Source organism: Melospiza georgiana, chromosome 15, assembly GCF_028018845.1.
Source record: "Melospiza georgiana isolate bMelGeo1 chromosome 15, bMelGeo1.pri, whole genome shotgun sequence".
NCBI classification, from domain to species: domain Eukaryota; kingdom Metazoa; phylum Chordata; class Aves; order Passeriformes; family Passerellidae; genus Melospiza; species Melospiza georgiana.
In genome coordinates, this window is record NC_080444.1 from 1014885 (window position 1) to 1036194 (window position 21310).

Here is a 21310-nt window from a genome sequence, read left to right on the forward strand (position 1 = left end):
GATGCTGCTGGGGCTCTGGGCTCACACAGAGCAGGATTTCTACACTTCCTGCAAAGAAAACTGCTTAATAGTCTGTATTTACTGCTCAAGTGGACAACAGGAACTGAGACTCCTGCCCCTTCCTTCCCCCACAGCAAAGAGCAGCAGAACGGCAGCTCGGGCTGTCTGTCTGTCCCTGCCAGCCCCAGGGAGGGACAGGAGGACAATGCCAGCCCCAGCAGCAGCCCCTGCGCCCCAAAAGCAGGGCACACCTGGGGGATCAGCACTCCCAGCCCTCATTTGGCTGCAGGGAGCAGGCACAGCTCCTCCCAGCTCCCAGCCAGGATGGGTAATCCAGGGAGCAGCCACTGTAATCAGCACCGGATTACAGCCTGCCTCTGAGGCTGCTCCCCAAGCAGAGCCAGCCAGGGCTCAGCACAGCACCCCTCTGGGCTCACACTGCCCTGCTGCAGCCCAGGGATGCCCAGGGAGGGGCTCTGGGCAGGGCAGAGCTGGGAAAGGCCAGCTGGGCCTGGCCAGGGATGCTCGGAGCACCCTGCACGGGACACCCACCCAGCCTGGGCCTGTGGCTCCTGCAGGAATCCAGCAACGAGAACCTGGTGCCACGAGAACCTGGTGACACGAGAACCTGGTGACACGAGAACCTGGCGCAACAAGAACCTGGTGCCACGAGAACCTGGCGCCACGAGAACCTGGTGCCACGGGAACCTGGTGCCACGGGAACCTGGTGCCTGAGAGCAGCGTCTGCAGCTGCCTGTTTGCAGTTTCCCCCAGCCAGCCCCAGCAGCACTGGGGTCAGCACCAGCGTCAGGGCAGCATCACAAACGCTTCACTTGCTGCAGAAGGTTTAAATTCCCTCTCTGAGCTTCAGAGCAAGGTCAGCAAAGCCCTGCTCCCGTGAGACAGCGGCCTGGCCCAGCCCCAGAGTCACCTCCGTGCAGAATTAGCACAGATCTGTTCATTTAACAACTTCTCCACCAGGTGGTTGGAGTTAATCAGTGATTGAGGATGGGCTGGCAGCTGCTGGCAGGTTCCCCCTCTGAATCATCATGAGCAAACACATAAAACCAGATGGGCAGAGCCCACCCCACCTCCAGCACAGCTTCTGCCATCGTGTTCTGCACAACAGCCACGGAGAGGCTGCCACAGCTTGGCACAGATGGAGGTCAGGGGGTGCCAGGGACAGCAGGGTGACCCCAAGGAGCAGGGCCATGGGCACAGTCCCTGCAGCCACCCCAGGCACGACCCCCAAGGCCCCCAGAGCCCATTTTGGTGCCTTTTCCACACACACACAGCCTCCAGCTGGGCCTTGCCTCAGCAGCACACCCAGGGAGGCCAAAGCCCAGCACTTCATTTTCACCGAGTTCACCAGCACACATTCCTACACAGCACGCTTCGAGCACAAAACCCAAAATCGCTCAGATGTGCTAAAACCTGAAGCTCTGTCCAGGATGCCCCAGGAGGGCAGGTCCAGGAGGTGCCCTAGACCAGACCTGCCCTGCAGCCAGGGCACCACTGGGCACTGCTGCCAGCCCAGGGCACTGCTGCCACTCCCCTGGGCACTGCTGCCAGCCCAGCATCCCCGTCTGCCCGGAGCCCAGGCTCAGCTGGCCCCGTATGGCAGCGCTGGGCACGGGCACACAGAGCCCTGTGTGTGCTGAATGGCACCATTGACAGGCCCCAGCAGCACACCAGAGCCCAGCAACACGCTCAGGACACGGAGAGTTTCACAGGGTTTTAAGAGATAAAGGTTCTGCACGTCCTGAAAAACAAAGCTGTCCCTTGGAAGGGCTGCCTGGCTGCACAGCTAAAATTATCCCTGCTGCCCACCAGCCCAGCACCCCGGGCACCCCCAAATCAATACTGCTCACACTTGTATGGCAGCTTTGCCACGCCAGGACGCTTCTGCAAAGCTTCCCAAGCTTCTGGATGGAAGGCACTGGAGACCCACGAGAAATGAAGGCAGAAGGAGCAGCAGGGCCAGCCCAGTGTGCCCAGTGTGCCACCCTGCAGCAGGGCCAGCCCAGTGTGCCACCCTGCAGCAGGGCCAGGGCTGCAGCAGCTCCTGACTCAGACAGCACTGTGGGGACTGGACAGAGGTGCAGATGCCAGGTGGGATGAAGGGCACTGATGGCAGCTGCAGGGCCCAGGAGCTCTGGGGTGTGCACCACAGGTGCCAGGCAGCACAGCCCGTCCTGCCTGCAGCCAGGACACACAGGAAAACCAGGAATGATGTAAAAGACCCTGGAAAGGCTTCCCATTCCTGGAGAGCCTGAGCAGACAGATGTTGCAGCTGCAGGAGGCACAGCCCAACGAGTCCTCACTCCCAGGAGGGGCTCAGAGAAACACGGGCATGGCAGAGCCCTCCTGGCAGCCCTGGCAGCCCCTCCATAGCCCAGGATGGCCCTGGAAGACAAGGGGCCCAAAGCAGCAGCCTGGCAGGCAGCCCCCAGGCTGACCATCACCATGCAGAGATCCAGCACAGGGATCAGCAGAGCCCTGCCCAGGGCCTTCCTGGTGCTCTGCACGAACATGGCACATCCCAGCCCTCGCACAGCCCCAGAGCATCACTGCTGCAGCTCCTGGAGGGCTCAGCCCACCCCAGCACAGGGCAGCATCCCCGGGTGCCATCCCCAGGCTCTGTGCTGGACACGGAGCGTTTCGTGCACTCAGCAGCAAAACAAAATGAAACGGCATTTCTCCACTTCCCCACCCAGCTCCCGTGTCTGGCACTTCTCCCCGTGCTTATTTTTGCTCACATCCTGGTGTTGTTTGATGGCAGAACCCCCGGCCTGTCCCAGCCTGCAGGAAAGTCTGGCAGGCAGGGAGCCAGGCATCAGAGCCACAGCAGCTCAGGTGGGAGCAGGCACGGTCCCTGAACAAAATCAAGGGTCAATATTCACCACTCCAACACAGAGCAGGGATGCATCCAAACAGCAAACACAGGCAACAGCCTAAGTGCCTGGAAAACATCAGGGACGTGGTAATGAAATGGAAAATTCCCACCCTGGCTGGCATTTCCACGGGCAGCCGGCTGCACCGGCACACAATGTGAGGAAGCTGCAGTGAAAATCCATCCCTGTGTCCCAGCCAGGCCAGGGATTTGGGCACAGTGCTGGCTCAGAGAGAGGTGTCAGAGCTGCTGAGCACAGCTGTGCCACTGCCCTGAGCGCTGACCCTCACACCCCAGCCCCTGACTACCGATCCCAAAACCAGATTCTGAGTATCACATCTCCCTCTACCTGCACACTGCCCCACTGCCCCAGGCAGGTCACGTAAACGCCTCCAGCCTTACACCTGTGAGTAAAGGTGCTCCTGTTTTACTCACAGCTCCCCACGGCCCCAGTTCCCTCACTGGGAGTGCAGGTCAGTCCCTACCAGCACAGCACTGCTCCAGTAATTGCAGCTCCTCCTCCAAGCAAAGGTTCAGGTTGGCATCAGGAGAAATTTCCTCCTGGAGAGAATGGTCAGTCATGGCAAGGGGCTGCCCAGGGAGGTGGTGGAGCCCCCATGGCTGGAGGTGCCCAGGGAAGGGCTGGATGTGGCACCCTTGACAAGACGCTGATGGCTCACAGGCTGGACTTGATACTCCTGGAGGTCATTTCCACCCTCAGTCATGGTGTATCTCTGTGATTCCCCTCCAAAGCCTGGCACGACCCACAGGAAGGCTGCAGATGACTTTACCCTTGTCACCACAATATTTCATCGACTGGAGCCTGGAATCACATTTCATTAGGACAGAACGCCCTGCCCGAGACAGCTAATCGATTTAGAGGACACTAATCCAGAAGAAATTTGCTCCTGACCCAGGCAATGCCCATTAGTGGAGCAGAAGGGGGTCTGGCAGGGGGGGCTGAGGCACAGCCCCTGCCAGACCAGAGCAGATTGCCTCAGGCACTGGCCCTGCTTCTGGATTAGTTAGTTATTCCATCTAATTAGCTAATAGGTGGGCCACAGGGAGCAGGAGCAAAGCATTGGGGTCCCCAGGGGATGATGGGCCCAAAACCCCACGTGTCCCAGGTGGGGAGGGGACCAGCAGCCCGTCCCTGTGGGCAGGGGGGACAGGAGACCCTGCTGGCACCTGCCAGCCTGGCCATGGCACGGGGCAGTGCCTCCCTTGTCCCCTGTCCCCATCTCACAGCCAGGGCAGGGTCAGCTCCTCAGAACCGCTCTGCTCAACCTCCTTCCTCCTTCCTCCTCCTCCTCCTCCTCCCAAGGAGGCTGCGGAAATCCTTTTGTCGCCGGTGCTCCTCCACCTCAGCTGCAAGAACAGGAAAAATCCCACTGTGCTCGCAGGAACATCAGTGGCCAGTGAGTCAATTTTTCCTGCTCGGGCAGGAAAAGAGAAATATAAATTAAAATCTCTAGTGGAGCCTAGGGAGGCACGCAGGGTGAGGACGGGGATGCACAGCCCAGGGTGTAGCACAGAAGCACGGAACAGTTTAGGTGGGAAAAGCCCTCCAAGATTCTCACATCCTGCTGTTCCCCCTGCACTGCCAAAGCCAACAATCACCATTGTCGTCACCTGTAAAACCCCTGCAGGATGGTGACTCCACCACTGCCCTGGGCAGCCTGTGGCAGCATGTGACCACCCTTTCCAGGAAGAAATCACTGCCTTTAACCTGGGCTTTCCCCTGGAATCCATGGGAGAGACACCCAAAGCTCTGCTCTGCAATGGCTGGGATTTTGTGAAACATTGCTTAGCAACCAGCACTCAGCGAGGGCATCGCTCTGGCCAGACGCTGCTTCAGCGAGAAAAAGAATGAAAATCCAGCACAGGGACAATGTAGCAGTGAGAGGAAAAGGCACACACCAGCTCTTTTTACAGGTCACTTGGCCCAGAGAGCCCTTCACACCTCCCTCACTGTGGATCATGGAATGCCAGACTGCTCTGGGCTGGGAGGGACCGCAAAGCTCATCCCATTCCATGGGCAGGGACACCTTCCACCGTGCCAGGCTGCTCCCAGCCCTGCCTGAGGCTGCAGGGAGGGCTGGGGAGGCAGGGAAGGAAGGCTGAGGAGGCAGCCCCAGCCCTGGGCTGTCCCTGGTCCCCGTGCTGTGCCCACCGCTCCCCGTGCCAGGGCCAGATGGTCTGGAGGCTGCTGTGCTGGAAACGCGCCTGGCACCACAGCACAAACACCCCTTCCCCCTCAGTCCCCACAGCACAGAGCATCCCAGCACACCCCCTGCACCCTGGCATGCCAGGACCCCCCAGCTCCCATTGGGAGCCAAGGCAGACGAGCCGATTCCCAGCTCCTCCAAGCCACGCTGGAGACCGTCCTTGCCATGAACAGCCAGGGTGATGGAGACCATCCTTGCCATGAACATCCTCGCCATGAACAGCCAGGGTGATGGAGACCATCTTTGCCATGATCAGCCAGGGTGATGCCCTAAAGGTCCACCCTTATCAGAGCCCACGGGCCCAGGGCCACCAGCACTTGCACAGAGCAGGTGGAAGCACCTTTGGAGTAGGGAGTGTGCCACGAAAACAGAGAAAACATCCCTGTCCCAGGAAAACATCCCAGGCAGACAGGGTGAGCATCCCTGTCCCAGGAAGAAAGGAGAGCACCCCTGCCCCAGGCTGCCATGGAACACACGCCGTCCCGGCGGTGACAGCCGCTGGCGTGCCCGGGGGAGGAGGAGGGGATGATTCACAGCACACTGAACAAGCTGTGCAGGTTCCAAGCTGTGCAGGTTCCTACGAGCTCCCCCTCGCTCTGCCTCCCCTCCCTCCCACCCACCACGGTCACGCTACAGCGACTCATCACAGCCAGGAAAAGGGGGGATGAAGTAACCCAAACCAGCCAGGGATGCCTGGCACAGCCTGTCCCCTGTCTGTCCCCTGCCTGTCCCACTGCTGGATGCTGCAAAGGGGCCCAGAATGCCCAAAGCACATCCACAGGGTTGGCTTGGCACCACTGGCACTGCTGCCCCCAGGCATGGTGGGTGACTGAAGCCCCTCTGCCAGGTGCAGGAATGCCGGCCCCTGAGCAGCCCTGCCCTGGTTTGTGGCTCCTGGGCTCCAGGGAGAAGCACACCCCAATTTTAGGGTGCAAACAAAGGGGTTGGGGGTCCCCCTGTGCCAGCCAGGGAGGGTCTGGCACACAGCAAGGGCAGAACCAATTTACCCCATGCCATCCCTGGTACTCAATCAGCCACGTGTGCCAGCCTGCAGAGAGCACAGGGACAGCAAGCACCGTGTGCCAGCCTGCACAGAGCACAGGGACAGCACAGGGACAGCAGGCACCTCCCAGCCTCCACAGCAACCATGGGAACAGCATCTCCTCACTCAGATTCCCAACGTCACTGCGAGCTGCTACTGCAAAGCAAAGGGAAAAGGGGAAACCTGATGAGCCCACCCCTCCCAGCCCACATCCAGGGCACACAGGTGATGCCACACAAACCACAGGTGATGCCACGCACACCACAGGTGATGCCACGCACGCCACAGGTGATGCCACGCACGCCACAGGTGATGCCACGCACCTCTGGGTCTGGCAGCACTGCAGACACAAATGCAGACAGATGATTCAGGCTGTGCCAGCACACCTGCAGCCCTGGGAAAACAGCCTCCTGACCCAAATCAGGCACATCTGCTCCATGCTGGAGGCACGAGCAGGACACAGCTTGTGGGTGACTCCTGGTCACACAGGGACATCCAACCTGGCCCTCCACAGCCCTGCCCAGAGTCCCTCCCTGCACACAGCTGGGCACTCTCAGCCTCCTCCAGCTCTGGCAGTGCCAGCCCTGCCCCTCAGAGCTGCCCTCTGTCCCAGGCCATCCTCTGCCATCCCAAAGGGCTGGGTTTAGCCTGGCATGGCATAGAGCTCAGCACAGGCCCTGCAGCTCCTCCGGGCTCTGTCCCCAGTCCAGCTATGGGGACACGTGCCCAGAGGTGCTCTGTGGCATGCTCCCCATGACAGAGATCCCCCAGCCCTGCTCACCAGCCCTCTGTCAGCACAGTGTGAAAGATGGAATCACGAACACAGCCTGTCCTGCACACCCAGCCCTGGTGCTCACGGGGCTCTGTCAGGGCTGCCGGCAGCCAGACCCAGCCCAGCCCAGCCCCACAGCACCCACCCAGGAGTGCAGGAGCCCAGGAGCCCACCCTGCCCGCCCTGGCTCCCTGCAGCAGTCCCCAGACCTGCAGGCACTGTGGGATCCCCTGGGAGATGGGGGAATGTTCCCTGGGGATACAGGGAATACTCCTGGGTGTGAGATCCTCCTGCATGGACCACAGCCATGCAGCATCCAGCAGGGAGAGCTCCCTCTGACACTCGGGCAGAGCTGGGTGGGATAAGTGTGCAGACCCCAGAGCCAGCCCTGCCATGTGGGATAGGGGAGCAGACCCCAGAGCCAGCCCTGCTGGTCCCTCCAGGGCTCCCAGTGCAGACCCACCATCACCAAGAGCACCTCCCAAGCAGGAATTTGTTCCTGCTGCTGATTTCCACTGGGGAGGAAGAGGAGGATCAGCTTGTGCTCAAACTGAAGCACACTATTATCACCTGTCCTGTCCCTCGTTTGAATAAAATCCCAGACAAGTTATTAAAGATGTGGCTGCACAAGCCACACAGGTCATGCAAAGGAGGAGAGAGAAGTCCTTGGTGCCTCTGGCTCTGCTGGTGCAGGACTGGCTGAGCCATAACCATGTCCCACCTCCACAGCCCCAACATTTCCTACAGGAATGAAGAGGGAGAAAGGCACCCTGGCAAGGAGAGCCTTGTTACTCATTACACCCCAGCTGGGGGAACAAAGCAGGAAAAAATCAAAGTCAATCATTTTAGCAGCCAAACCCAAAGCCACGTGCCTTCCCTGCGGTTTGCAAGGCAGAGGGAGAGCCCAGGGGGGCAGGAAGGGACTTTCCTCTGCCCATCCAAGCATGGAACCAAGCGTCAGAGCTCCTTGGAAAGGCATGGATGTTCCAGGAAACCCTCCCTGTGGCAAGGCAGCAGCTCCCGGTGCTGGGCAGGCACAGGGAGGCTGGGCAGGACAGGAGGGTGCCAGGCTCAGCCCTGGGCAGGACAGGAGGGTGCCAGGCTCAGCCCTGGGCAGGCACAGGTGACTCACTGGGCTGCCCCCAGCACCATCTCTCACAGCACAGCCCAAGCAGGACAAGTGCCAGCGGTCAGGGTAACCCAGCCAGGTGCTCCCTGCTGGCTCTGCAGCCTCCAGCAAGCACAGGGCTCCCTCTCCTCCAAACTGGAGCCTGCAGAGCCCAGCACTCTCCTGCCTGGGCAGGAGCGCAGCTCTGGGCACTCAGGTTTGCACCTGCACAAACAGGGGCTGCTCCTGGAAAGGCCAGACCTAAAGCTGGGCTCCAAGGTGGTGAGAGGGTTTGGGCTGTGGCTGTTTGCTTCAGGGACCACAACAGCAAGAAGGATGAAAATAACCTAAGATGGGCTTTGGATTCCTTCTCCCCATCACCAAACACCTGGGCAGGAGGGCCTGTCACCCCAGATGGCAGCAGGTCCCAAAGCAGCCCCAGGCTGGGACCATCTCAGCACACCCCGGGGTTTTGTCCCTGCAGGGGCACGCAGGGCCCCGCAGGGCACAGCAGCCTGTGCTCCACCTGCCCTGTGCCCACCCAGCCAGGGGCACCAGGTGAGCTGGACCAGGCCGTGGGGGGCAGGATGCAAAAACAATGACAAAGTGGCAAAGGGGGCAATCCCCGACAGTTTCCTTATCGAAGCCCAAGCCTTGTTTGTGTCAGTTGAACTGAGTAAACACTGGGCAAAAGTTTCACTTTCGCTTCTGCTGCAGATCCAGGGGCAGCTCCATCCAGGACAGGCACTGCCACCCCACAGCCAGGGGCACAGACACCCCATAAGGGCTCAGTGTCACCAAGCAGCTGCAGAGATGGGAACAGAACACGCGAGCAAGCACATCCCTGAGTGTGGAGCACCAACAGCACCACCAGGAACCAGCCCAGCAGCCAAGTGCACGTTTAGAGCTGCACCAGAGCAGGATGTGTCCCAGGAAACACCCAGGGCTGCAGCAAAGCCCTGCTGGCATTCCCGTGGGACAGCACAGGACGCTGCAGGCACACAGGGGGCAGCTCACTGAAATCACACCCTGCAGGCACAGACAGAAGGGACCCCACACCTCTGTGACAGCAAACCCCAGCTGCTCCCCACAGCCACAGGGGACACGCTGGTGGGGGCAGAGCTGGCAGGGCACCTGTGGGACAGTGCCCAGCACGTGCCCCAGGAAGCCAGGGGGGCCAGAGGGGTTCCCAGGCACTGCAGGACCCAGGTCCAGCCCAGCATCACCCCTCAATCCCATCCCTCCTCGCTGAGCCCTGCAGTGACCTGGCCAGAAAAATGACCCAGAACCCCAAAGCAGCCCAGCTGTGCCCTCCCCATGGGAGCCCAGGGCATGGCACAGCCCCACTGGGACCCAGCCCCTGTGCCCTGTGGGGAGGGGGCTCTCAGAGCCGCCCCAGCCCAGCCCCAGCACACAAATTGCAGTTTGTGCCATGGGAGCAGGGCAACAGCCAGGGCGGGGACGGCTTTGGCGGCTTCAAATTAGTGCCTGGGAGTTGGAAAAGGAAAACAAAGCAGCAGAAACGTGGCAGGGCACCAGGCTGCAGGCAGGGCCTGAAGGGGACAACAGCCCCATGGCCACTGGGCCACGGAGCCCGACAGCACAGGGAGGAGGAGGAGGAGGAAGAGGAGGGTGCCAGGCTCAGCCCTGTGCCACAGCACAAGGGAGGCAGTGGCTGGCAGCCCTGCAGCCCCACATCCTCCATCCCCAGGTGTGCTGCTGGCTTCCCAAAGCGAGCTGTGGGCATCTGCCCATCACCCTCTGGGTGCCCGGGCTCAGCTCCCTCCGTGCCAGCACGGGGCTGGAGGTGATGCCAGCACAGGGACCAGCCTGCCTGCCCTCACACGGGCACAGGGACATGCAAAGGGATGAAATCCTCCAGCATCCCTGCTCCTGACGGCCAGCACAGCCCCTGTGCTGGATGGAGAACGAGTTTCATGGCATCCAGGCTTCCAGTTCATTATTTATGTCACACTTGAAGTCTCTGCATCTGCAAAACTTTCTGAATAATTTATGGATGGTGGATCAGGGAGGAAGAGGGACACGTTTTGCTGAAAACCAGGTCACTGAATACCAGCCAAGCAGCAAAGGGAGACAATGGAAACAGGCACAGAAACTCGCTGGGGAAAAAGATCCAACAGCATTTATGTACACACAGACACACACACACTCCAGAGATGCCCTTGGCATCTGAGGATATTTAGCAGGACCAGCCCTTCAGCAAATGAGGATCATTTTCAACCTTCTGAATTTATTCTTTCTTCTCAGGGAAGGAGAAAGTGTTGTGAATCATTCCTGTTTCTCTCTGTACCTACACCGAGGGCAAAAGCAGGGCAGAGCAGCCCTTTCAGCAAAGCCTGGCAGAGACTTTGTTCATGTCCTCACTCCAGTCTCACCATCCCTGCGTGCCCGTGCCTTGCTCTGCCCAGCTCTGCAGAGGGCTCTTCCTCCCTCCTCATCCTCCTGCCCTCACTGCCCAGCCCAGCAGCCCCACAGTCACACGCTGTTCCCAGCCTGCCCTCAGACAAAGAGGATGTGAAATGTTCAGCCAAAGAGGCAAGAGGAAGGAAAAGGGGAGAGGATATGGCCAAGCCCTCACGTAACTCTGGCAGGCACTGCCCCAGGGCCCAGAGACCCCCAGAGACCCCCTGAGCCCCTCACTCACTCACTCACAGTCCCGAGCCTGGGGTCTGCTGCCCCGGCCTGCCCAGCTCCACAGCCACGAGGCACAGCAGCAGCTGAGGAGCAGCATGGGGACAATGACAGCGAGACAAGGCCACCGTGCCCAGCCATGGGGACACAAACCAAAACCACCTGGAAACACCACTGAAAAATAAAAGCTGGCTTAGAAAAGCAAGACCCTGGTGACGGTCAGGAATGGCCCCAGATGGGCACTGGCTCAGGGGGTGACACGCCAGCCCCTGCAGCAGTGACACAGATACAGCAGCCAGCAACAGGCAGCACAGCACCTCCATCCCTGCAGCTGGACACTGGGATGGGCTGGAAGGGCTCACACAACACATCAGACCTTGGAGCTGTCACACGGAGGGTGACACAGGTGGGGAGAGCCAGCCCAGATCCCAGCCAGCACCAGGGATCGGTCAGAGCCATCACAGCCCCCAAAGTGACCCCCAGAGCAGGAGGAGGATGCACAGAGGGCCCAGAGCATCCCAGGGATGGGGGACACCCCTTCCCAGCCTCCCTGCCCCACACGGCCCAAAGCCTCCCCCAGAGCGCCCTGGGGTCACCTCGGTGCCACACGTGCCAGGGAGTGGCACAGGGCAGGCAGGGCGGGCACTGATTTACCCAGCAGCACAATCAGCATTATTGCTGTCCCTGCAGCCTGGGCGCCACTGGAACTCCCCCAGCCCTGTGCAGGAATTAAGGGCTAATCCAGGAACACATTCAATAGGAGCTACAAAACAATTCAGCCATAAAAACATCCTTATCTCCAGAGGCCAGCAGCGCTCTTCCTGCCCGTGCAGCACAGCCATGGCCATGGCCAGGGGACAGGAGCCCACAGGGGCTCACAGCACACCCCAAAATCCTGCACACAGTGTGCCCGGGGCCAGACACAGCCAGCACCCCAGCCAGCACCTGCTGCAAGCTAACTGAGTAAGCCAGAGACATCTCACGACTCAGCAGCTCACTCCCAAAATGTATTTTCTGTGAAGAGCAGCGCTGTAGGATTTGTTCTGGGGTAAAATGAATGCTGCAGGCAGGGCCAGGCACTGCTGCCTTCAGCAAAAGCTCCACAGCAGAACACAGCCCAGACCTGCAGAACCGTAAATGCACCCACAGCTGTCGGGTTTGAGATTCTTTTAACCCCAAATGCCAAGAATTGTTACAATGGGAGTCCCTGTAAGCCAGATGTTACCAGCTGCTATTTCAGCACAGAGGAGCTACACCCATGGGGCTCGCTGTGAGACCAGAGGGGAGGGAGCAGGACCAGCCCTTCTGGGAATGGACAGGGTGCTGGGAATGCTTCACCTGCCCGTGCACCCCGGGCTGACCCCGCTGTCCCACAGCCCCACAGTGACCCCGGCCAGGCTGGCTCACGGCAGGTGATGCTGCAGAGGCTCCATGGCACCTGTGTCTGTGACGTGCCCCTGTCACCCCACGGCACAGCCTGGTGACAACGTGTGCTGCCAGCGTGCTGGGTACTGGCACACCTGGATAGAGAAACACCCTGTGATTTGGGTGAAATAAACGCAAAAACAGAGCAAACCCCAATGACCCCATGAGGGAACAGCAGAAACACAGCTTGGGGAGCACAGCGCCCAGCACAGCACCCGAGGGCACAGCCCAGCCAGCGCTGGCAGCCATGTAAAGATGTCCCCAGCCCCAGCCGTGGGGACATGAGCAGCCCAGCCCGGGCATCAGGGAGGAGCGGGACGCTGCCAGCCACAGGTGAGGGTGTCCCCAGCCCCGGAGCCACAGCTGCACCGCTGCATCCCCCTCCCACCCGGTTTGCAGCTCGGCAGCCACCTCCGCTTCCCCTGGAGACAGAGAACAGCCCCGGAGGGGTCCCCTGGTCACAGTCGGGAACGGCCCTGGAGGGGTCCCCTGGTCACAGTCGGGAATGGCCCTGGAGGGGTCCCCTGGTCACAGCCAGGAATGGCCCCGGAGGGACCCTCTGGTCACAGTCGGGAATGGCCCCGGAGGGGTCCCCTGGTCACAGTCGGGAATGGCCCCGGAGGGGTCCCCTGGTCACAGCCGGGAACGGCCCCGGAGGGGTCCCCTGGTCACAGCCAGGAATGGCCCCGGAGGGGTCCCCTGGTCACAGTCGGGAATGGCCCCGGAGGGGTCATCCCGGGGGCTCCGGGCATCCCCACCCTGGGCGGACACGGGACAGAGGCCAACCGGGAGAGGGGCAGGGGAACCAGGCACCAACGCATCGCCCCAAAAGCCGCTCCCAAAGGATGGGACCCTCGAGGGCCGCGGAGCGGGACCTGCTGGGGCAGGACCAGAACCAGAACCACACACGTGCCAAGGGACGGCGGCCACGCACATCCCGATGGAGCAGGGCCGGAGCCCGGCACGTCCCGATGAATGCGCCCCGATGGAGCACACATGCCTGCATGGACCGGGGCAACGCCGTGCTTGTGTGACGGACCAGAACCAGGACCGCGCTGTGCCCACGGACCACGGCCGGCACATCCCGGGCACCGCGCACGTCCCGCTGGACCGGACCAGGACCGGGACCGGGAGCGGGCACGGCCCCGGGCCCGGCCGCAGCGGGGGCTCGGGTGGTCCCGGATGGAGCAGCCCCGTGCGGGGGCAGCGCGGGCCGGGCGGGGCTCGGCGGGCGGGCAGGGCCGGGGCCGGGCGGGGGGCGCGGGGTCCCGCAGGGCCGCCCCCGGCCCCGCACTTACTCTTGAGGGCGGCGACGAGCGACTTCCCGTCCTTGATGAGCTCCTTGATGAACTTGTTGGTCCTCTCCAGCTCGGCCTCGTGGAAGCGCAGCCGCTCCCGGAACTGCGGACTGTCCAGGCAGCACTCGCTGAACTCCAGCGCCGGCAGCCCCATGCTGCCCGGCACGGCGGGGGCGAGCGCGCAAAAATCCAGGCAAGATGCAGAACGGAAGGGCTTTCGGGGCGAGGCGCGCGGCCGCCGGTGCGGGCGGGCGGCGGGAGCGCCGTGCCGTGCCGGGCCAGGCCGAGCCGAGCCGAGCCGGGAGCGGGGCCGGGGAGCGGCGGGAGCGGAGCCGCGCGGGGGCGGAGCCGCTGCGGCCGCGCTGGGGCCCCGCCCGGGCCGGGCCCGCCCGCTCCACGCCCCTCGCGCTGCCGGCCAATGGGCGCGCTCCGCCGCCGCCTATCCCCGCCCCCTCCGCCCGCTAGACCAATCAGCTGCCGGGGCGGGGCGGGGCCGTGCCCTCCCCGCCGCTCCCGCACCTGGGCCGGAGCCGCCGCTGCGGAGCCGCCTCTGCCCGGGGCGGGCCCGGCCCTGCCCTGCTCCGCTCCCTGCGGCCCTGCCCCGCTCCCGTCCCGCTCCCCGTGACCCGGCCCGGCCCTGCGGCGGGGAAACCCGTGCCCGGCCTGCGGGAGCGCCGCTCCAGGCCGGGAGGCGGCTCGCACGTTTCTGCTCCCATCATCGCACATCTGTGTGGGAGATTATCGCCCGGGCTTAGTGGTGTGATCTGAGAGAATGAAGCCGTAATCTCCTGGAAGGGCTGGATGTGGAGCGGCCGCGGCAGGAGCTGTGGGGCCCTGTCCCCGCACCGTGTCCCCAAAAGCATCGGCCCCGGTGCTGTCACCGCTTCCCTCCATAGAGGACGGATGCCGTCACTGCTCCCCCAGCCGATGCCTGTCGCCACACACACAGCCCCGGTGGCTTCTCCGCACAGCCTTGAGGAGCACGCCAGGAATGCGGCCCGGGCCAGGAGCCTCCTCCTTGCCCGGCCGGGAGCTCCCCGGAGCGGGCACACGGCAGCTGCCCCTCCCCGCGGGGCCGGGGAACCGATCCAGGACAGCGGGACACACCGGCACCGCCACCGCCATCCCCCGGGCTGGGCACACCCCAAAATAAACCCCAAAATAAACCCGGCACCAGCACCGGCATCCACGCGGGAGCGGAGTGCCCTAAGCCCCGGGCCGGAGCCGCAGGGATGCCGGCGGTGACCTGTCCCCCCGGGCTTTGACCTGTCCCCCGGGTTGTGACCTGTCCCCCCGAGTTGTGACCTGTCCCCCCGGGCTGTGAGGCTGTGAGCTGTCCCCCGGGTTGTGACCTGTCCCCCCGAGTTGTGACCTGTCCCCCCGGGCTGTGAGGCTGTGACCTGTCCCCCGGGTTGTGACCTGTCCCCCCGGGCTGTGACAAACAGCCGCACCTGCGGACAGTCCCCGAGGGGCTGCGATCCCCGCTCGGCCGCCCCGGGGAACGCGAGCCCCGCTGGCCCCGATCATCCATTGCTGCCAGCCCAGCCGTGACCGGCACCGGGCCAGCGCTCCCGGAGCTCGGTCCGGCCCAAAGCTGGGCTGGCAGCGCCGGCTCCGGCCACTCCTGGTGCTAAAAACCTCTTCCACCTGTGTTTTGCAGCGGGTGGGTGCAGGCACAGGAGGCTGACACCGGCTCAACCTTTTGTCCCTGTTTTTCAGTCCTCTAAAGCACGATCCTCTTCATCCTCACAACACAGCCTAATTCAGGCTGAGTCACCGCCTTCAAATATGGCTTGTGAGCCACATTTTTTTGGATGAGGCCTCCTAATTATAAAAAAGGATGTAATACTAATTACATGCTTATCTTGTAGGCAGGATATAAAGTTTAATGAGCTGTCATTTACGCCATATGCACCCATAAAAGCATGAGATGTTATTATTTGGATTATGCTCCCTAATTCTACCCTGCACAAAGCCACGGGAGCACTATTTTGGTTTTATCCGTCTCCATCATCATTGTTCATATTTAAAAGTGCTCCAGCACTTACTGCTAATAGAGAAGAATCTGTAACTAGATTTATAGGACACTGCCTTAGAGGCTGCAAATATCTGGGGCTCGAAATTGAATTTTTTTCAGCACTTTTCCAGTACCACAGAAAATGATGATGCTCAGACTGTCATTTTCTGATGAGGACAGAATCGAGGCCATACAAAGCTCTGGCACACATACCACTGGAAGTGAGGCCTCAGGCAGGCAGCGAGGAATCTTCTCCCCTTTTTCTGGCTGCATTCAGCAGGAGACACTCGTTGTGTTTGAGCTCCAAATGTGGGAGCAGGGCAGCAGAACTGGGGAGGAAGAGCCAGGGATATCTTCCAGCCCCATTTCCCTGGGATTGTGCATCCAAACTGCAAAAGAATACCATAGAATATCCTGACAAACAGCAGTCATCGAGCCCAGCTCATGGCCCTGCACAGACGCCCCACGAATCCCACCACATTCCTGAGAACGTTTATCACTGAAGGGAAAAATAAGCAAACAAACACCCCAGACTCGCACATCCTCCTGCCTGTGCATACAACAGCTTGCATCCCTCTGTAATCCCTGCCACGTTTGCCTGCTTTGATTTATTGTTCCGAGCAGCTGGGCTGTCTCACCCCCAGCTGGACACGGCGAGGGGATCCAGCAGCACAGGACAGAGCCCCGGCCACAGGCAGCCCTGCAGCCAGCCTCGGCAGGGCTGGGCTCACACACCCTCCCCACAGAGCTGTGGGAGCCGTGGCTGCCCCAATCCCACACTCCCACCCCTGAGCCGACCTTGACCACACATTAGCACATTCTCCCTCGCTCACCAACCCACATCCCACAGCTCGCTCGCCCAGGGAACATCTGCAGAAAACTGCTCCAGCATTAAAATAAAAAAATAAAAAGAGAGAGCAGTTTCTACCTAGATTAGACAGCTCTGGATCAAATAACTGCTGGGGCAGGGTTAGATGGGATATTGGGAAGAAATCCCTCCCTGTGAGGGTGTGAGGCCCTGGCACAGGTGCCCAGCACAGCTGTGGGTGCCCCTGGATCCCTGGCAGTGCCCAAGGCCAGGCTGGACAGGGCTGGGAGCACCTGGGACAGTGGAAAGCGTCTCTGTCATGGCAGGGTTTAGGACTGGGTGATCTTTGGGGCCCTTTCCATCCCAAACCAGTCTGGGGCTCTCTCCCTGCAGTAGCATCAGCCCCAGCTGTTCTCCCCAGCGTTATCTCTGGGTGGGTCCCACAACCAGCTGGATCCAACCGGTTTGTTTGAAAAACAGCAATTCTTTCCAGAGCGAGCTCTCGGCTGGATCAGCTCCCTGATCTGAGCGCAGCATCCTCCCACCTCCGCATCCCGTCCTCACGGCGCAGCCCTGTCACCGCTGCCGTGACACATCCGCGGCCAACGCGGCACGAGGAGCCCCTTCTCCTCCGGGAAAGCGTCCTGCCACTCAGGTTCAGCCATCGGGGAAAGCTGCAGTGACAGCGGCAGCGGGAGGTGAGGAGCAGCTCCATCCCCGTCCCCGCAGGCAGCTCCGAGCCCCGCAGCATCCCCCGGCTCCGTTGGGCAGCTCGGAGCCACGGAGCCCCATGAGGGGCTGCCCCGAGCCTTGCCAGGGAGATAAACCCTCACCCCTGGCACTCCTCGGGGCATCTTGGAGATAAACCCTCACCCCTGACTGCCCTCGGGGGATCCTGGAGCCTCCCTCCCCTGTCCCACCCTGCAAAAACCAGAACCCGTGTTAGAGGGGCAGGGAGAGTGGAAAACCACCCACTCGGGCACTAATGCATTTCATGAAAGCCCAGGAGACAGCAGCAGCAGCAGGCATCCCGACTGCCAGAATGCAGGAGCTGCAGCAGAGGATTCCTGGAATTGCCCTCAGGCAGCAATGTTCAAGGTCTGCTTGTTATGTGGCTGTGTATCACACTCACATCTTCCCTGCTCCCAGGACTCTTTTTGTTGGGCTAGACACAGATGAGGCATTGTAGATGGCAAAAATAAAACAGCCCTGCTCCAGATAACCCATCAGACCACCATAAGGCATGCCCTTGAATTCCCCATTGTAAAGCAAAGGGTGTGTGCTGGCCTGTGGCGCTGACAGCCCTCCTTGAGGGCTGATCCCTGACCTTGGGCCTTTCCTTGGCTGTGAATGCAGCTCTGGGGCAGACACCCAGGGCTTCCCCTTCTCCTGTGCCACCCTGAGATGTGCTGTGGGGATATTCTTGTCTGAAACTCCTCCATGTGACTGCAGCAAACAGCCTCGGTGACACCTCCAGCGTGACAGTCCCCCTCCGCCGAGCGCTCACGAGTAGAACATGATTTCAGATATCGCTATTTCAGAGTGGAACAGTACTTTTCCTCGCTGCGTTGCACCTCTCACAGTCACACATGAATTTCCACCCCCTCAATTCCTATTTTCCCTTCTGCAGCTCACTTCTCTCCCTGCGCTCACTCCTCCTGGCCTCAGGCAGATTTGCAGGGGTGGGCGAGACAGACAGGAGACGGGAACAGCAGTGACACAGCTGAGTGCCTGCAGGGGGACAGCTCCCCTGAAACGAGAAGCAAACCGGGCTGGGGTCTCTGCTCCCAACCCCTCTCCAATTCCCAGCTCATTAACCTCCCATGAATTTTTGCAGGACTCATCATTGCCACCCGTGCTGCCAAGTCTGCCCAGACACCACAGGTTTGGAACTGGTTTTGGAGCTGGTTTCCCATTGAATGGAAATATCAATGCCATCTCCTGTTAGTCAGCCCGTGGTGCCACAGCAATGCCCACATCCAGCTCCTTGCAGCTCCCTGAGCCCGCGTTCACACCCCAGGCCATGAGTTCCTCTCCCTGTAACCTCAGCTGGGCCTGAGCCTCTCCTCTTCCAGCTCAGTGGCTTCACCTCCTGCTCGTGCTGTGCCGCTCTCGCACCCGCCCGGCCATGCCCAGGTCCTGGCTGTGCCACCTCTGCCAGGCCTGGAGCTCCAGGGAGAGCAGGAGCCCCAGGACAAAGCCCCAGGCTGTGCACCGAGGGGAGCTGTCTCCAGAAGAGGCACGTTCCTCTCATTGCCCTGGCAGGTGTCAGAGCACATCCAGCAGGACCCAGCTGCGTGCAGGAGGCACAGGGACACTGCTCAGGCTGGAGAGAGCTTCTGGTGCTCTCAGCCAGCGGGGAAGGCTTGTTTCCTTGGATTCCTTGTTTAAAATAGGAGAAAACTCTTGAGCTGTGTGTGCCCCTGGCCCTGGAGCTGCCCTCAGCTTTGCTGCCCTGCTCCTGTCACCCTGCACGGGTGGCACTTCACCCAGCTCTGTCGATTTTGGGCACAGTTCCCCAGAGTGCTGCTTGTCTTGCCCTTCTTCAGTTTCAGGGGCAGCTTACTTACATTTTCACTACTTCATTAAATTCAAGCTCTGCTCCAGCACCTGCAAACCTCCCTCCTGTCAGAATATTTGACCCCAGCCCTGCCTGCTGAGAGAACCCCAAACCAGGATCCTCCTCAGGGCACAGGGTACTCACAAACCCCTCTGGCTCTTCCCAGCCTGATGTCAAGTTTGACTTTTGTTTCCAGGATGATCCTCGGGGTGCTGGAGCCTGGCTGCCACTCTCAATGTGTGCTTTGTGTCCCCTATTTCAGTGCTGAGACACAGCACACAGAAATACAGAAAACCCACCACACCTCACTGTGATGGAAACGTTTTTGAAAAAAGAGCTGGTCAGAGATGTTCTCTAAATTCCTTAGGAGGAAAAGAAAAAGCCTGACAGGTGCATTTTGGGCAGTGACAAGGCATTGAGCAGCTGGCCAAGCTACAGTTAAACACACAAAGTCAGAAACAAGCTCTCAATTAAATGGAAAAGTGAAATTAGTCACGCCCCTGGGAGTCACTGCAGTGCAGGAAGCTGAAATGGAAAAGTAAGGGAACCAAGGGCTATGAAATTGTCAGTGATATCCATGGAAGAAGTATTTAAATAACAGGGTTAATTATAAAGATGACAAAGTTTCATTGTCAGGAAAGGCTGAACAGTCAGCCTATTCTTGCTCTCCTTTTTGGGAGAAAAATACAAAATCCCCCCAAAGGCCCAGCCAAGCAGCTGCCACTCATTTCCCCTCCAAACATAAGAGATCAGCCTCTCTCCACGTTCTGCAGGGGAGCTTTGGTCTGGTAATGCTCCATGGGTGAGCACTCCACAGGTTGGCACAGGGGCTGTGGGCAGGACAGGGACCCCGAGGATCCAGGGCTGCGAGTGCCTCATCCCATCCCATCCCATCCCATCCCATCCCATCCCAAAAACCTCCCCCGTGTCCCTTGCAGGTGGAACAGCAGCAGGCAGCACCCAGAGGGGCACCAGGCCAGAGCCAAGGCAGGAAAGCTTTGGCCAAGCCCTGCATTGGACACCCCCGTGTCCCACCCAGTGCCCTGGGCCTCACAGGAGCTGGAGACACGGCCCAGCAGGCCCCAGGGCCCCCAGGCTGGGCAACCAGCACAGCAGCCCCAGGCAGGAGCTCTGCAGAGCCAAAGGCACCAGAGCAGCAGCATTTATAGCCCAGCCCAGGCTGGATCCACCAGCACTGACACCCTGCAGCTGCTGCCCCTCCCAGCAGCACCTGTGCGGAGCTGGGAGCCCCTGGGAGCCCAGAGACACCAAAGGCATCCAGGAACATCCCATTCCCACCCCTGCCATGGCAGGGACACCTCCCACTGCCCCGGGTGCTCCCAGCCCCAGTGCCCAGCCCGGCCTTGGGCACCGCCAGGGATGCAGGGGCACCCTGTGCCAGGGCTCAGCACCTGCACTGTAAAAGGTCTCAAGGACACCCCATGCCCGAGGATTCCTGTGGCTAGGGAGGCAGGAGCCATGCCAGGCACATGGGGGCTGCTCCTCACGGCCCCTCTGGAGGGGTGTGAAGCCATGTGAAACCCCCAGCCACTTAACTGGGGTTATATTATCACAAGACAATTCCAAGGAGAGGAATGTTTTCCCAAAATTTGTCTAACCACTGGAAAAATGTCACAAACCACTGTGAAATTGAGCTGAAGCTGTGTTTCCAGGAATTAGAAGCAGAAGTTCCCAAACCAAACTCTAGTTTCCTTTCTGGAGGGGCTCCAGAGGTGTCTGCTGTGCATTAGCCCTGGTGCAGCCCGTTCAGGGATGGAAGCTCTGCCTCTCCCTGAGTAAATAGCAATTTCCTCTGCTGCTGCTCAGCCCTCTGTGCTCCCTCTCTTTCTGCCTCTGCTCCTGGAATCTGGATGGGGATTTTCCTCTCTCTCCCCAGCACCCAGAGACCAGCCCTACACATGGGCCACTGTACAGCAACTCCCTCCTGTCAGCTTCAGCACAAATCGCTTTAATTCTCATAATTAGGCAAGGCCACTGCCTTTCCTGCATAAAAATATCTTCAAACAGCTTCTCGAAATTCCTGTGGAAATCCCCACCAGCTCTCCCAGCCTGCCCGGAAGCCCAGACAAAGGGATTGTTCCTGGGGCTGGGGCTGGAGGAGCCAAGTCCTGGTTCCCCCTGCCCGACCCTGCATCCCCTGGTGTCACTGCACCCCCTCAGTGTCACTGCATCCCCCCCAATGTCACTGCATCCCCCCCAGTGTCACTGCATCCCCCTGGTGTCACTGCACCCCCTCAGTGTCACTGCACCCTTGTGGTGTCACTGCACATCCCGAGTGTCACTGCACCCCTCCAGTGTCACTGCACCCCCCCAATGTCACTGCATCCCCCTGCTGTCACTGCACCCCCTCAGTGTCACTGCACCCCCTCAGTGTCACTGCATCCCTCTGGTGTCACTGCACCCTTTTGGTGTCACTGCACATCCCGAGTGTCACTGCACCCCTCAGTGTCACTGCATCCCCCTGGTGTCACTGCACCCTTGTGGTG

The 21310-nt window shown here is 60.6% G+C and overlaps 1 protein-coding gene across 3 annotated transcripts in view; it reads right to left on the reverse strand.

The window, feature by feature from the left end:
* Positions 1–13683, reverse strand: part of ARHGAP26 (Rho GTPase activating protein 26) — a 102618-nt gene extending 88935 nt beyond the window's left edge. For all 3 annotated transcript variants that reach the window (XM_058034798.1, XM_058034797.1, XM_058034799.1), the window contains exon 1: positions 13419–13683. In XM_058034798.1, coding sequence (XP_057890781.1) covers positions 13419–13572 — 154 coding nt within the window. In that variant the 5' untranslated portion in view covers positions 13573–13683. The remainder of the gene's footprint in view (positions 1–13418) is intronic.
* Positions 13684–21310: the final 7627 nt, after the last annotated feature.